The following is a 16977-nucleotide window of genomic DNA, read 5'->3' as shown; positions in this document are numbered from 1 at the left end:
AAAACTGAAAGCAGTTGATCTATTGCCTGTGTCTACGTAATATGCCTTTGTCTGCTTGTAGACGTCGAAAACGGCTAAATTAATACGAAAAATAGAGTTCTCCAACCTCAGTTTCCCCCTTTAGCACTGACTATTCGTCATGCCCAAATAGTGGTGTGATCCCCGATTACAACATGATTTTTAACAGAGTTTCAAAAATATTAGAATCGGTAGGAAAGTGTGGTGTCACCGCCAGACACCACACTTGCTAGGTGGTAGATTAAATCGGCCGCGGTCCATTTAGTACATGTCGGACCCGCGTGTCGCCACTGTGTGATCGCAGACCTAGCGCCACCACAAGGCAGGTCTCGTGATACGATAGAGCACTCGCCCCAGTTGTACGGACGACCTAGCTAGCGACTAGATGTACGAAGCCTTTCTCTCTCATTAGCCGAGAGACAGAATAGCCTTCAGCTAAGTTAATGGCTACGAACTAGCAAGGCGCCATTAGCCTTACAGTGATTGTAATTAAAGTCTCCTGTGTATAGTCAAGAGCGATGTACCACAATGATTGATTAAAGATAAGTATTAATCCAGCTACGTACTTTTCTTCATAGCATTAATTACGTAGCCTGTTCCAGTACTTCACGCCCGTCTGCGTTAGTCTAGCGTGCATTTTCAGCCATGTCGAACTGCAAGGTGTTGGCCCAGCTGCCGACACATCAGAAAGTACTAGTGTTTTTTTCTATTATTCAACCACTTAACACTTTTCGAGAAAAGCAACGAGCGCTAGATGTTTTCTCTTAATATTATGGTCACATTACGCTGTACGCTGTGTGTGTATAGGCTATCGGTTCCTCCTAATGGCGTCGCGAGGGTCCAGTGTGACGGTAGCAGTATCCAAACCAGCGGCGCTGACAGTGACTGGGAAAGCGCGCCCGCTGATTGGCTAAGCGGGCCGCCGCGTATTTATTTCGGGCTCGTGCCGGGGTCCGTCAATTAAACACGGCCCGGCCGCTCTTCCGGCGCCTTTTCCCCCGGCCATCATTCAATTCGCATTAGCTCCGCCAGGGCCCGCCGCGGCCGTCAAACCGGGGCCCCGTATCGCGTGCGCCAAACAAGACCCCCCCATTGAGGCGCCTTTTTGCTTTTCGTTTGTTTTTGCGTTCGGCGCTCGTATGTGGGCGGCCGCTTAAAGGCGAGCTGCTGGCGACCCGCCAACCGAAACATCGCGCCCGCGGCGGACACGCCGTGCGACGCGCGCCGGAAGTCGCTCCGTCAACATCCGCGGCGGCGTGGACGCTGCGGGCGCATCGTCGCCACGCGTACTCCAAACACTTGCTGCGGAACACCGCTGGAAGGTGTCCAGCTGCAGGTTGCCTGCTGCAGGAGCGTAGCTAGTCAACGAGTGTATGGTGCAGCAGTGAATGGTTTATGCAGATAGGTACAGCAATTACAGAACATGGAGTTAAAGCAGTGCAGATACTCGTGAAGGTCCACTGTGGGCTGTAATTATCGTATGGCAGCGAAACGTGGTAGATATGCTGATGCGTTATTGCAGAGCCGAGTTACACTGATAAAAAAATTTATTCCAATTTTGGCCACCAGGTGCAAATCGTGCTCTGCACACTGCTTCTATGACAGTATGACATCCACACTATCACCTGACGAGCCATAAAGGTTAAAAGTAAAAGCAACATATGCCATGTCACAATCCAAATCAACTACATACGGACACATTTCTATGCGTCGCTATGCACCACGTAAGTCAAAAAAATATTTTCGCATTAGAAGCAGAAATTTGGTTACTGCAATTACGTCACATCATCTAGCCGTCATCGTATTTTGCTTAATATGGACCTATTACATCATCATTCGTTCGAAAGGAACGTAATACGCATGTAGCCTAGACCGAAACACTTCCCTTTATTATCAGGATCAAATTTTTTAACGTAATTTTTTTATTGGCTTAAAACGTTCCTTAGAGAGGCTATTTTTAAGATTCTTTCATATGAAGTGTGCCGTAAAAGTTGTGTGTTAAAAACGCGATTTACTGCATGAGAGTCTTGTGCACCAGAGTGCTCGTGTGCAACCGATTTACTACTACATTAGTTACCGACCGCATAGGGGTATTCGTTAGTTTCGGATAGTATCAAAACGGACATCAGTATCAACTAAAATACTGTTCTCAACAAGATTTCTCTTCGTAACATAATTCCTTTATGGTCATCAATCTGAAAGCATGTGTACGTCTCGCGTCTGCTTGACTTGTCATTTCGCTTGTTTTTTATACGAAGTGAAACGTGAGTGCTTGAAAACGACGATAAACGTATTTACACGGACGGCGATCATCCGAAAAGTTATCCCAACCGTACAAAAAACACATTGGTAAGCGAAAGCCAGTTGATCGATATAATTTCGTCAAAATGAGTGTTTTGCGACATCGGCGGAAAAATGGGCAACTATACGTCGTCGGCATTGCCGAGTAAATGTTTGTTCAGTTTCCGTATTAAAAAATACAAGTTGAAACTTCAAACGCTTGTGGTTTTTTCTTTTTTTTTTCAAAATATTATTTTTCAAGTTGGGGTGGGCTGTAACTCATGAAATATACATGCAACTATATTACACCTTTTTTTTAAAACTTGTGATTCGGCGCTTTTTCTACTGTAATACGTATGATTTTTGCGATTTATTTTAATTTCGCTTCGTGGTGAAAGTTTTTATAACGACTTTTATGTCGAAAAATTGACTTTTATTTCAGAGAGTCGCCATTTTGTTGAAAACAATTTTTTAAATATCCCTACGAACTATGTTAGACAATATCATCAGTTTTTGAAATTTTGTTATAGACTGAAATTTGTGGCGTTCAGAGCTCACACCAATCGCCGTTACACTCCGCGAATGCCTTTCGTCGATGTCGTGTAGTGTACTCCGAGTGTAGTTTTCTAATTAAAAATTAATGATACCTTCTTAATGGCGTGCAACTGAAGATCTTAAGTCAGTTTTGTAATTGTTTTGTTATTTTATTTAAAAAATCATGAATATCCGTTTCAAAATCGAGCGTCACCCTGATCTGCCCCCTCAAATAACTTCAGTTGCTTCGAAACACCGTGGGTATATAGTTACAAGCGGTGCGCCGAAGTACGTGTGCCGGCTCTCCATGGTCAGGTCTGTAGCGCAGTCGTGGAAACGTTTACAAACAAGAAGTAAGCGGAGTCTCAAGCGAGCGAAGCACGCTGCGCGGTGACCTCGATCACAGGCGCCGGTTCTCCACAGCGCGGCAGGCTGACCGTAGCGCCGTTGTGCAAACACACAGGCTCGCAAACACGGAACCGGCTGGCCGCAACGCCGCAGCTGCTGATCCGGATAGGGCTTCCTAGGGCCTAGCACGTGCCCTTCAACCTCTGGTTTATCAAGGCCGCTGCTCGTCTCCGGCCTCCGAAGCTTCTGGTAACAGAGACCAGGCTCTGCCCTCTCCGGGCGTCACGCGCCACGGCCGTGAACTGTGAAAGTAGTTAACCGACCCTGTCGGACTACCAAAACAAGGCAAGTGGGTTATCATATTTTCCGTCCCTCTAAACGCGTTGTCCTTTTTGTCGATGAGGCTGAGCTGTTACGATCACAATATGTTTGTTCACTGTATCAGTAACTGGCTAGCAAGTTCCACTGTTAATCTTTAATAAAAACCACCTCGGCTGTATTACGGGTATTCAAATGGCTCTGAGCACTATGGGACTTAACTTCTGAGGTCATCAGTCCCCTAGAACTTGGAACTACTTAAACCTAACTAACCTAAGGACATCACACACACCCATGCCCGAGGCAGGATTCGAACCTGCGACCGTAGCGGTCGCTCAGTTCCAGACTGTAGCGCCTAGAACCGTATTACGGGTATTCCACGTTTATAGTGTTACCACAGGTTCGTTCGTTGAACATCTTCAGGCTGCCTGCAGTGAAACAAAACAGGAAATTAGGTTAAAGCTACACCATCTAAACGAATCAAATAGGCAACTCACACTGGTAATAGCCTTCTATTAAATCGTCACCGAGCTGTGCTAAAACGATGACACAAATGGTCTGCTTGTCGTATGTAACGTTAGAGACCAAATCCAGAAACACTACAGAACGGATGGCGAAGAATTACGAACAGACACAGTACGCTGCGTAGAGTGAAACGCCCACATAGGGCAGCACCATGACACAGATGTAAACATGTAAACGGAGTATTTGACCACTGTCGAGAGCGACGGTCGACTGTGCGATCACAATCGTTACAAGGAAAGACGGAACTTTAAGTACAGAACTGAGAATACAGAATTGATACTAAAAAAGAACTTTATTTTCTCTGCGTCATAATTAAAACATGACTTACGTAAGAGCTGCATTTCCACCCTGAAGAGCGGGGGTTCAGAACAGAGTTCGGCGATTCACATTTATTCCTCTGTGGTACACTACAACACTTAAGGCGAACACCTGGGTGGTTACTCTTAGAAAGATACGGCTGAATTCCTTTTCCACCCCTGCCAGTCTGTGAGTGAGTCACGTTTCCAATACCCCGTATTGTATGTATTGTATGTGAACCGGGGGCTCGAAACGACGGAGAGGCTCCGTCACCGCTGCAGCCGTAGTGGTCCACAACCCCACGACGGCTACCACAGCTCACTTCACCCCTCCGCCGCCCCACATCGAACCCAGCGTTATTGTGCGGTTTGGCCCCCGGTGGACCCCCTCCCCCTCCCCCTCTCCCCAGGGAATTTCTCACACCAGACGAGTGTAACCCCTATATTTGCGTGGTAGAGTAATGGTGGTGTACGCGTACGTGGATAATTTGTGTGCGCAGCAATCGCCGACATAGTGTAGCTGAGGCGGAATTAGGGGAACCAGCCCGCATTCGCCGAGGCAGATGGAAAACCGCCTAAAAACCATCGGCTCACTAGACCTCGACACAAGTCTGCAGGGCGGATTCGTGCCGGGGACCAGGCGCTCCTTCCCAGTCCGGAAAGCCGTGCGTTAGACCGTACGGCTAACCGGGCGGGCAATAACCTCGTACTCAACCCAAGGTAAGGAACAAAGGACGCAAGCAGGATTGTTAATCCAGTGCCAGAGAACCTGTCTCTTTCGTCGTTGTTGTCTCTTTAGTAAGCATGGAGCTAGAGCTCTGTGTCTGGAGATCAGTAAGATAGCAGTACCGTCGTTCAGTGCTGAAGCTTCCTTATACAGGGTTATTCATAAGCACCTCCACGGTTTCAAAAGGCGACCGCAAAAAACTACAAGACGTACAGAAAACAGACACACATCAGTGGACAGAGAATCGCATCATGTTTTTAACTCACATTACAAGTGCTCAATATGAGCACCATTTGCGGCATGGAATAATATCAACACGGACAGAAGGGCACGTGCATTCAGTTCATTGAAGCTGCTTCTGTTGCTGCTGCGGACAGCAATACGTTTCGGAAATCCATTCATTGGATTGCCTCTCTGCAGGCACGGACTAATTCGACGTGACAATACGGAGCGGATGATTTGTCTACTTGATCCGACACGCCTGTCCGCTAGCGGTGCGCTCTGTAACTACGTCAAGAGTCATATTACGAATCGAAGCATGGAGAGGTGCTCTATCCACTGGTATATGTCGTTTTTCCAAATGTCTTGTAGTTTTCGCGCAACCATCCTCTCAAACACAGCAGGTACTCACTGTACCAACAGAACTGTGTGTCAAACACTCTTGTTCTTGTGTATCTTGTTACTACAAGACGTTGAATACCAAGAAGGTTACATGAGCCATATCTTCGTATAACCAAGTTCTTCCGTAGCAGATGTTGCTGGTCCGCATTAGTGCCGACAAGTGGAATAGAGATGGTGGCGGTAAGTTTCCAGTAATCAAACTGCATCCGAATGTCCTGAGTCGAATTGCAAAGCTCTTCGCAGTCTTTCATTACTCAGTATAAATCAACGGGCCCCGTACTGATAGTGTTATGGAAAGAGTTTGCTGTATGCTGACACCAGGTTTCACGCTCTTGCTTCTCTCACATCACCACCGTGGGAAAAAAAGGGAAACTGTACACACTACCATTACCGCATGCACACTAAAAGTTACATTTCATACTGTTGACAGGCAAACTGTCAAATTTGTGTCAACAAGACAGGTTTGTACTAGGAAGAAATCCACAATGAAAGAAAAGTAAGCTGTAAGCTTGTAGAGGACGAATGCAATTATCAAAATAACGAGATAAATTATTCGAAATATAATTCGTGACAAGAAGAAAATAATACGTGCTGAAACTCAGTCTTAAGGAGCGTGTTCAAAAATACTGCTATACTGTGAAGGAAATGTAATTGCAAGGAAATGGAAAATGTGTGTGAATTCCGAAAAGACCAAACTGCTGAGATCATCGGTCCCTAGACTCACACACTACTTAAACTAACTTATGCTAAGAACAACACACACCCATGCCCGAGGGAGGACTCCAACCTCCGGCGGGAGGGGCCGCGCAATCCGTGACATGGCGCCCTAAACCGCGTGGCCACTACGCGCGGCAAGGAAATGGAGAAAACATAGAAGCGTAGGAAGAAAAAGTATCACCACACGAGGAAAAGGCAACAATGTCATTTCCCAAATAAAGTACCTAATGGTAGCCACAAGAGAGGAGGAGGAGGAGAAGAGGGGGAAAAACACGATCTGTTCGTAATGGAAGAAGAGGATTTCAAGAAGATTTTTGCGAAGTCAGGAATACTTCACAAAATGGATGCGGGAAACCCCCAAACCGCTGTGACGTCCTCTAAAAATAGTATTTGAGATACAGTATAATGAAGAGGTTGTGTGTAAAACACCAGAGGCCACTGTGTTTTTCGTGCCAGAAGACAGAAACAGAAGGCACAGTGATTAAGTCATCTTACATAGATGACGAGTGTGTTAATCCTCATTCGAACATTCTAATATATGTTTTCCACCGCAAACCACTAAAAAGGAATGTTAGGACGGTTCCTTAAAAATATCATTTTATGTATTCTTTAATTATTGGAGGTAGCATTTCTGTAGGAGGACATTGCGTATGTCAATTTTCGTCACACTTGCAAGACCAACATATTCTGTTACTAAGTGTACTAGACTTACATTGATGGATGATAATAACGACTACGCAACAAACATAGGTTTGATAGCTATTCGACCTGCCGGAAGTTCACGACTAGCAGAGTTCAGCTGAGAGGCGATGCGTCATACGTCTGTGTGTCAAGCAGGCACAAGCTTCGGTTTACTGTACCTGTCCGCCTGAATTAATTCCCTCCTTTTTAGATTTTTTAGATACAGAGCTAGAGGAGCCTGAACATAAGCGTCATTATATTCACAGTTGCGTCAATTTAGATGAAAATTGCCGCAATATAGTCCTACTGAGACGTCAGTCATGCATATGCAATTTCTGTAAGACTGACGGCACCCCTCAGGTGGTACCACTTTATCTGATGAATGGATTAATTTATTCGCTTGGCTGATGGTGCTTTATATCGAGTTATTACAGCCTGTACATACAGGTTCTAAAAAAGGTCATAGATTAGAAGAGTATGTCAGAAGGTTTGACATTTCTGAACGGATTGCACCGAAATTATTTCTTGTCACTGCATTTCATTGATTTAATCTCCATCGTTTCTACAAGGGCGTGCTGGAAAGTAACGCCTCCGAATTTTTTATGTGAAGACCCTTAAGGCTATTCAAATAAAACACACGTTATTGACATTCTACATCTTTATTCTTCATGTTTACAGATTTAAACCGCTCTGCCGCTAGAGGGTTGCGATTTGTAGAGCGCAAAATTGTGGTGTGTAACGTCGGTGGGTGTGAAACAGCTCAGGAACCTGGAAGCACGAATTCGACGAGTCCGTCCACACATGGAGGACGCTCTGCTTCACCACGACACTACCAGACCACAGAGGAGCTCAGCGGCATATGCAGTAATCCGACACCTTGGGTTCACTGTCATCTATTATCCTTCGCATAGTCCCGAATTGGCCACATCCAACTTTCATCTATTTTCGAAATTTAAAGAACACGTTCGACGACTTCACTGTGATAGTGATAGTCAAACATTCTACAGTGATGATGTCAAAAACTGATCCACCATTAGGACAAACATGTTCGTCGCCAGTGTTACTATATTGAAAAATAAATATGTAGACATGAAGAATAAAATCGTAAAATGTTAGTTACTTTTCTTTTATTTAAAAAGCTTTAAGAGTTTTCACATAAAAAATTCGGAGGCATTACCTCCCCGCTCACCCTCGTATTTATTTATGTGAATTTAATTAAATTAAGTGATTAAAAGGTTTAAAAGGAAGCCAGTAGTATGAAACTCATTACTGCTCAGGTATGGATTATTTCAAAACGGTCGCATTGGTTCACTTCCCAAAGATTGTTGAAGACGTCTTAGAATTAAAAACTTAGTGTAGGAATCAATAAATACTGTACAACTGTACTTGTGTTGTTGTTTTTAGTTAAAATGAATGACCCTTAACAAGATCTGTTAAACGGAATATAAAAGCTAATTTGCATAGGACTCTACTTAATTGGAGTAATGAAAAGCAGCAGAAACAAGACATCTTAGTATTTAATTCTCCCCCGAAGTACCACTGTATCTACAATATAAAGGAAAAATTTTGCTAGTGTTTATATACGATATGATTCTCGTCTTGACAGTCAAAGACAGCATTTTGGGTAGAGGGAAGCACTTTTTTTCTCCAGCTTCGCGTCCTTTTAATTCAGCTCACTTTGCCCCATGTTCTCAGCGTGTAGATTCTAACCCTAATCTGTGCCTCTATAAAATCTGTCAAATACCTATCTGCGGATGTCATAACCTCCTCCAGAAACAAATTCATTTAGCTGTGGGTATCGTTTGAAGTCAAACGGTTTCATATCCCGTGAACAGGAAAAAATGTTCCCAAAATAAATACTAAAATTCCTCAAGTTCTCATTATCAAAGCATTTTTGTGAGAAAGCACATTGTCTAGAACAAAGGCGATGGTTCCTTTTGGTTCCACGCCTCTTAAAACGTATTTATGAATCGGGTGCTCCAGAAGATTTGTATAGTACTCGGTATTCTCTGCTTTGCTCTTTGCAACGCAGTCAATACAAATATTCCATTTTCCAAACCAGTCGTCATAACATTTTCTGCAGATGAAACCATTTTCGCTTTTTTTGGTGCACGACTGCTGCTATCTAACATCCACAACTGCGAATCCTGTTGCGTTTCTGGCGTACGCTTGTGGTCCGAGGAAACAAATCGGCACGCAAAATCAGTAACTTTTTTTTATTTCAGGCCGAATCGTGGATGAAAAAAATTATCTTCGGTTTTGCCTTTGCTTAGAATTTTTCGAAATGTGCACATATTTGGCACAAAGAGTTAGCTATATGGCCTCTATTCGCGATCGTCCAGTATCATATTTTGCACTGTCTCAATGATTTCATCCGTGACAGCAGTTTTAGGACATTCATCATGTTGATAATATTCTCTTTGACTCTTGGTTAACTTACACCCGTTTTGCATGAATTTCTGTTGGCAATAAACCATACGTGTGCAATATTTGTATTTAGGGAGATCCAAAAGGTTGCGCCCAAACTGAAGGAGTTGATAGAGGAGTCGAAATACATCTGTGGAGCAGACACTTGGGGTCTTGGAAGTAATGATGAGTCGGTGAAAGGTCTGGAATGTTAGAAACAACAACAACAGCCAATACAAAAGCACCTTTAGTTCAGGAATGATATACGCAAGATGAACTGAAAGTCTACTGACGTGCTTACAGAGGTGGCAGTATGGACCAAAAGAAGAAGAAAAAGTCTCAAGTGAACATCGGCTCTAAAATGCATACCTTACGAGCTATGAACACTTTTTCATCTTCGCTACTGTGAAACACATCTTTTCCACTGAGGAAGAGCTCCTAACTCTTTAAGGTAAGCATACTAGAGCCTATATTTGTTTGAAAATTTTATTTTGTAATGGTACATACTACCTCCTCCCAAAATATAGAAAGCTAAGAGCTAGCAATAGAAGGGGCGTGTTTCCAGTATCGAAGATGAACAACTGCTCTTTGTTCTTGAGACACGGATTTTAAAGCACATGTTTACTACACTTTTTTTCTTGTTTGGTCCATACTACCGCCTCTGACAGTTTGTTGATGAAGTTCTAGTTCACTCTGTAGATGGGAAATTATTCGGGTTTTCTTGCATTGGAACGAGATAGACACACTGCACGATTACTTTTTAAAGGTCGCTTAAACAGAAGTACTTCGCAGATTGGTACCACTTGACTTACGTAACTGCGTAAAGGGCAGATGCAAGTGAAGCAAAATTTTATATATCTCTGTGCCATCTTGAGGCATCCAAGAAATTTACTAACACGGGGTAAGAATATTGAAAATATTGAGTTGTTAGACCACGTCATATTCGTCTTCAAACATGTAGAAGACTCGACATTTCGAACCCTCTCCAGGGATGTTATTCAGAATACTTCTGGTGTCCTTGGGTGGCTAAAACTTCAGTTACCTGGGGATACTACACTGGCGAACAAAACTTGTGGACAGAAGTCACTTTCACATGATATGGCACTGCCAAGTGACATTGCTCTTGGAAGTTTTACCACAAGTCTGAAAGAACTGCTACACTGAAAGAAACAACCGATGAGTCGATGAGAAATGACACTTTTATTCAAAGACAGTAATTATGCTGCGGTCAACACCTGCAGGATTTGGTTCTTAACACGTTGTGTAATCATCACCGACGGCAGTGGATGCTCGGCAACGTGCTCCCATGCTGGGCACGAAGTTAGTAAGCAGTTCTGGTGGTAGGGCGTTCCGTTCCTCCACCAAAGCAGCTGGATAGTCGATGGTGCATGTGGACATGGTGTAACGCGACTCCCCAATGCATTTCACGTGTGCTCGATGGAGTTAAGTTGGCGGAATGTGTAGGCCAGTCCACCCACCGAAACCTCTTTCATTTCAAGAGCTCAACCACTTGTGCTGTTCGATGTGGTTGCGCACTGTCATCCGTAAAAATGAAGTCAGGGCAGAATGGACGCCTGAAAAGACGCACATGGGGAAACCGGTGGTGTAACTTGTTCGAAGATTTCGACGTCAGTACGCCCACACAGCATTATGCCTCGCCTCACAGTAACACGTGGACCGTCAAAGACGATCATGATCAGCAGTGCAGAACGTACCCTTATATGGCGAGAAGTGGGAACGCGTAACGCATCCAGCAGCTGTCAGCGTAAATGGTGGAGGAACGAAACACCTTACCACAAGGTAAGTGGGAACATATAATGCACCCAGCGGCTGTCAGTGGCGCTGGTGGAGGAATGGAACACCTTACCACAAGATAAGTGGGAACACGTAATGCATCCAGCAGCTGTCAGCGGCGCTGGTCAAAGAACAGAACACCTTACTGCAAGATAAGTGGGAACATGTAATGCATCCAGCAGCTTTCTGTGGCGCTGGTGGAAGAACGGAACTTTTACTGCAAGATAAGTGGGAACACACAATGCATCCAGGAGCTGTCAGTGGCGCTGGTGGAGGATCAGAACACCTTACCGCAAGATAAGTGGGAAAACGTAAAAAATCCAGCAGCAGTCAGCGGGTGGAAGAATGGAACGCCCTAACACAGGATCTCCTCACCAACCATGTGGTCAGCAAGGGAGCTCTTTGCAGAGGATGCAATGCCATTCACAGTGATGATCACCCTATTAAGAATAACGTCCTGCCGTTTGTAATGTCCAGGGGCCATCGTGAATCGCGGTGACATCAGTGTAATTATTTTCTTTAAATAAAAGTATCATTTTTGTCGTCTCATCAATCTTTCAATAATCTTGTTTAGTATGCTGTAGCAGTTCTTTCTTTCTACGTATGGACCAGGTTTGACTGAACTCTGTTACTTTGTGACAGTTGTGCACACCAGTGTAGAAGAATTCTGAAGAACATCCCAACAGAGGGCTCGAAAAAAGCCTGCAGTCTCTGTTTTGTTCAAAGAAGTGCAGCATGTGGAATGTACATCAGTTTAGATTGTTTGGGTCAGTGGCCGCCAGCAGCACACCGGTTGTGCCACAGACCAACTGGCGTCCGGCGAGCCGCGCTCTGCACTGGAGCAGCTGGGGGCAGAGAGCGCTGGATTATTATGCAAAGGTCCTCCGCCGGCGGCCCAAGAAACCGCGCTCAATGCTTAATGGCGGGTCAGGCTAGTCAGGGCCGGTCGCCGCGGGGGATTGTTTGCTAATGTATTCCGCGGCTCTATTGTGGCGCTAGGCAGAGCGCCTCATTGTTCGGTACTCGTCGTCCAATTACGGGTCGGGTCGGCCGTGTGTCGCACCGCGGTGCCACGCCTGTGCAGGTTACACACGAGTCGTCGGCCGGTATCTCACATTCCGCCGGCCGTAAACAGCTCCGGCGGCAGGATTGCGCTCCGTAAATAGCGGCCGGCCATTACCTGGACAAAGGGCGCCTCTCGCCGGGGTCAGGTCGCGAGCAAGCGCAGGGCCGGCGCGTGCAACGCCGGCGACTTACGGAGCTCGTAACAGGCTCGCTCTATAAACAGAGCACTATCCGGCTCCCTCGTATGGCGGAGGGGCTTTGTATCTGTGCAGCCGCGGCAGGCTCAGTGCGCCAGTCAGGGAGGAGAGGCAGAGAGATTCCGAAGCTGTCCCACCCACAAATTGCTTGTGTACTTTCATGCCCTGCCCACGTATTTCACTCAGCTGATTTCCGTGATCTGAGTAATGGAGCACCAACGCTGGTTTTAATCACCAACAGAAAAGGAACAGTTCTATCGCTTTGTTGGCGGGGAGACCTGGTGAGCTTTTCCGGTCGATGACTCTTTCACTAATTTTCTTTCCCCTGGAGTGAAAGACATTCTTCGTCTTCTCTTCTTCTTGCTTACCTCTTACCGTTTCTCTGCGGGGCTGATACTGTTATATGGGTTGTGGTGTTGCTGACAATTGGTATCCTGACGCAATCTGTGTATTCCCTCTGTCTGCGTCTAGGCTAGACTAAATCTCATGTGAGAACGTTTTCTGTAAAGAGTGTCAGAATAAAAAGGTACAAAACGTCGTAAGAACGAAACCTTTGAAATTTGCATATGCCGCTTTGGGACAAAGTACTGATACATACAGGGACGCGAAAGCAGCGCCCGGCGTGACTGTGCGCAAGTGTCACCACCCCCTTAAAAATTTAAAGCTGTGCCCTCAGCAAGTAAGGTCACGTTCATCATCTGTTTCGACGTCTGAGATCCGATACTCATCGGATTCCTCGTGCAGGGAAAAACCAGCAACAGGCACGGGTACTGTGATACGCTATGTAGCCTGCACTACTGTATCAAGAGGAAACGGCCTGGGCTCCTCACGGAGGCAATGGTTCTGCTTCCCACGCGTCCACCCGTCTGCAAAGTCACACAAAGGATAATAGCCAAGTTCAAGTGAGAGTAGCTTAAGCGTCTGCCCTACAGCCCGGACATGTAGCCCTGCGAGCTCCATGTGTTTGGTTCGCTATAAAACGTTTCACGTGGAAGCGCCTCAACTCGGACGACGAACTGAAGGACAGAGTGGAGAACTGGTACCTGTCACAGCCACAGAAATTCTGGGAATAGGGAATCCTTCGGCTCGTGAAGTAGTGGGATATTTGTGCTCACGCCTCTGGTGGTTAGTTTAGAATAAAGACTTCAGTTATACCCACAGTTTATATGTGACATATTACGACAGAGAAAGGAGCCTGTGACCCACTGGAGACAGTGGCACAGGTTACCTCAAAGTAGGAACACAACACACACACGTCGTATTAACACATATAAATCCACCTGATGACAGAAGTTTAAGCCTTTGAAACGCGCTGTGGATGAAAACAAACAGTGACTGGCAACAATAAACTAGTTATTTCATTCTATAGCCAGTGTTTCGTACCTTTTCTTTGAACGCCCCTAATAAACAAGACATTTATAATCTAAGTGCTGGATGTTTGTGTGCCATGCAGCACAGCAGTAACGAACACAAAACGAGGACCCAGGAAGAAAGAAAGAAAGAAAGCTGTAACAAGCCATCGGTAGATGGATTAGCAAAATCCGAAGACGGCAATTATTTGAGTTGAATAAACTTTAAACCATAGGTGTGGCTGGTAGCTCCTTATATTACAAACCTTGTAACTCTACTACAGCCACACCTCTCAAGGGGGCAACTTTTGAGAAGAAAGCACTTTCTAAACGTTTCCGCAGTGTGTGTCTGAGGCTGGACGTAGGTACCAGCTGGACTTGGGAAACCGCCTAAAAACCACACCCAGGCTGGCCAGCTCACCAGCCCTCGTCGTTTATCCGCTAGTTGGATTCTCTTTTCTTCAATAACATTATTCGACGAGTCATTGATATTTTACGTTGCGAGAAGTATCCTGACTGCACTTGCATGGGTTACACCTGTACTTAACTGGTCTTCATACTCGTTATAGAAGTGAAGCGCAGTGGGCAGGTACTCACCCTGCGATCCGGAGGCCTTCTGGCGGCCCGCCTGCTCCTCCTCGCTGTCGTCGAGCGACTCGATGGAGGCCAGGTAGGCCGAGCACTTGGGCAGCCGTCTCCCGGAGCAGCTGCTCGCACCTGCCAACCAAAGGACACGCTCAGTCCCCAGCGGTCGTAATCGCTACAAGTCGTTCTCCATCAAGAGTAAGGAAAAAAAAAAAAACTTATGACGGATCGACATGTCGACTATTTGATAGATCGTCTGTGTGATATCGATGCTATGATAGTGGTGAAATATCGTTATTTTCGGTATATCAGACTTTATGATACACAAAAACATACTCATTAAAAAAATTGCTAGATTTGAGCACGGACCTCTTATATCTCGAACTTCTTGTCTGAACTCACAGTTGAATCACACACACAATTTTTGTCAGTAAATTTGTTTCGCTTTTATTACAATTATTAACAATTTTGTTGCTTTTAAGATTAAAATAAAAATGACTAATTAATTACACAGAACGTTTTGCTAATGCAGAGAGAGCGACACAGAGAGAGAGAGATAATATTTTCTCTAAAATGAAAGTGCCATCTGGAAATCAGAAACATTATAATTTTTGTTAAGTTTCACTAAGCTTAAAGGAATGTGTTGTAAAAGTGAGTCAACCGTCTTAAGTTGGTAGTTGTTGTGAGTATTATGTATACCAGCTAAGGGAAAGTAGAAATGCTACTCATGTATGGAGAATGTACGTTAGCAGTGTAGTAACAGCAATAATGATTTCTTCTTCTTTACTATAGGGGTACAGGTAGTACAGTACTATACTATTTCTACTTTATCTTCGCAGGACTACACGCGCTCACACAGACAGTCAACTGAAGACGGTTGACAGAATGACCGAAGTACATTATCCTTGTATTTCCATTTGCTTACTGTCAACTCAGACACGTCGACGAGTTAGGTTACCCCAGGGAACTGCACTGTGCTCAAGTAGAGAAGATTGAAAGTCAAGTCTGTATTAAGTTTTTAATACTATCATTTTTGCGTCAATAGTACGCTGTAGTACATTACTGAATAGGTTTTGAAGAGAGAAAGTGGACTGCAAAAAAAAAAAAAAAATAAAAAAATAAAAAAAAATAAAAATAAAAATGTTCAAATGGCTCTGAGCATTATGGGACTTAACTTCTAAGGTCATCAGTCCCCTAGAACTTAGAACTACTTAAACCTAACTAGCCTAAGGACATCACACACATCCATGCCCGAGGCAGGATACGAACCCGCGACCGTAGTGGTCGTGCTGTTCCAGACTGTAGCGCCTGAACCGCTCGGCCATCATCTATTTGTAACAAACAAAGATACAGCAGAGGAAATCATGCTAGTTAACGCCCTTCTGATAGCTAAACAACGTTTAGTAAATAAATGTTTTTATTTTTTTTTGGACAAAATATTATTTGCGGGTGCTCAAGATAAACTTGATGTCCTGTATAATGTTCTCGGGGTATACTGCCGCATTGTTACGACTTCTGAGCCTATTATACAACATAGCTCGTTTATCACCAGATTATCCCTGAAACGAGCAACGTTGTCGAAATATCGTGGTAAAAAGACAAAGCAATCCAGATGTATACCCAGGGAATATTATGTACTTCCATAGTTCTGACCTGAGACGAGGCAGTCAGAACCGAGCGACCGCCGTGTCGTCCTCCAACAGGGGCGTCATTTAGATGCAGTGTGGAGGAGCGTGGGGTCAGCACACCGCTCTCCCAGCCGGTGTCGGCTTTGAAGACCTTGGACCCGCAATTTTGTCATTCAAGTAGCTCCTCAGTCGGCATCACGAGGCTGAACTGGTGCCTCTTCAGTTCTCCCATAAAAAACAAAAACCGTGGTTCAAATTGCTCTGAGCACTATGGGACTTAACATCTGTGGTCATCAGTCCCCTAGAACTTAGAACTACTTAAACCTAACTAACCTAAGGACATCATACACATCCATGCCTGAGGCAGGATTCGAACCTGCGACCGTAGCAGTCCCGCGGTTCCGGACTGAGCGCCTGAACCGCTAGACCACCGCGGCCGGCGAAACCGTGGTGGTACCGGTTTTTTAATTCGTGTCCGTAGCATGGCAGGCAGCCGCGCTGGCTACTGAATTACGAAGGCAGATCAAAACATTAAACGTGTTGGTAATATCGCCGACGCCATCTAATTGTGCAAACTTCTCTCTGGTCGTCGTAGTGGTGAGCACACTGGGCTCGTATTCGAGAAGACGACGGCTCAAACCCGAATCCGGCCATCCAGATTTAGGTTTCATGCGATTTCCGTAAATCACTCTAGGAAAATTCCGGGATGGTTTCTTCGAAAGGGAACGGCCGATTTTCTTCCCCATTCTTGCAACATTCCGAGCTTGTGCTCTGTCTCTAACGACCCCGACGTCGACGGGACGTTGGATGCTAATCTCGCTTCCTTCTCTGGTCGTGATTTCAGGGTGCAACTCAAGACATACAGCCTCCAGAAAGAGTGGTAGGAGG

The 16977-nt window shown here is 45.1% G+C and overlaps 1 protein-coding gene across 1 annotated transcript in view; it reads right to left on the bottom strand.

Moving 5' to 3' along the window:
- Nucleotides 1–16977, bottom strand: part of LOC124776655 — a 402196-nt gene that overhangs the window by 131166 nt on the left and 254053 nt on the right. The window contains exon 4 of the mRNA XM_047251746.1: nt 14474–14593. Coding sequence (XP_047107702.1) covers nt 14474–14593 — 120 coding nt within the window. The remainder of the gene's footprint in view (nt 1–14473; nt 14594–16977) is intronic.

The sequence above is a fragment of the Schistocerca piceifrons genome, chromosome 2 (genome assembly GCF_021461385.2).
Source record: "Schistocerca piceifrons isolate TAMUIC-IGC-003096 chromosome 2, iqSchPice1.1, whole genome shotgun sequence".
NCBI classification, from domain to species: domain Eukaryota; kingdom Metazoa; phylum Arthropoda; class Insecta; order Orthoptera; family Acrididae; genus Schistocerca; species Schistocerca piceifrons.
Note: the sequence above shows the minus strand (reverse complement) of the source record. Positions and strands in the feature narration are given on the sequence as shown.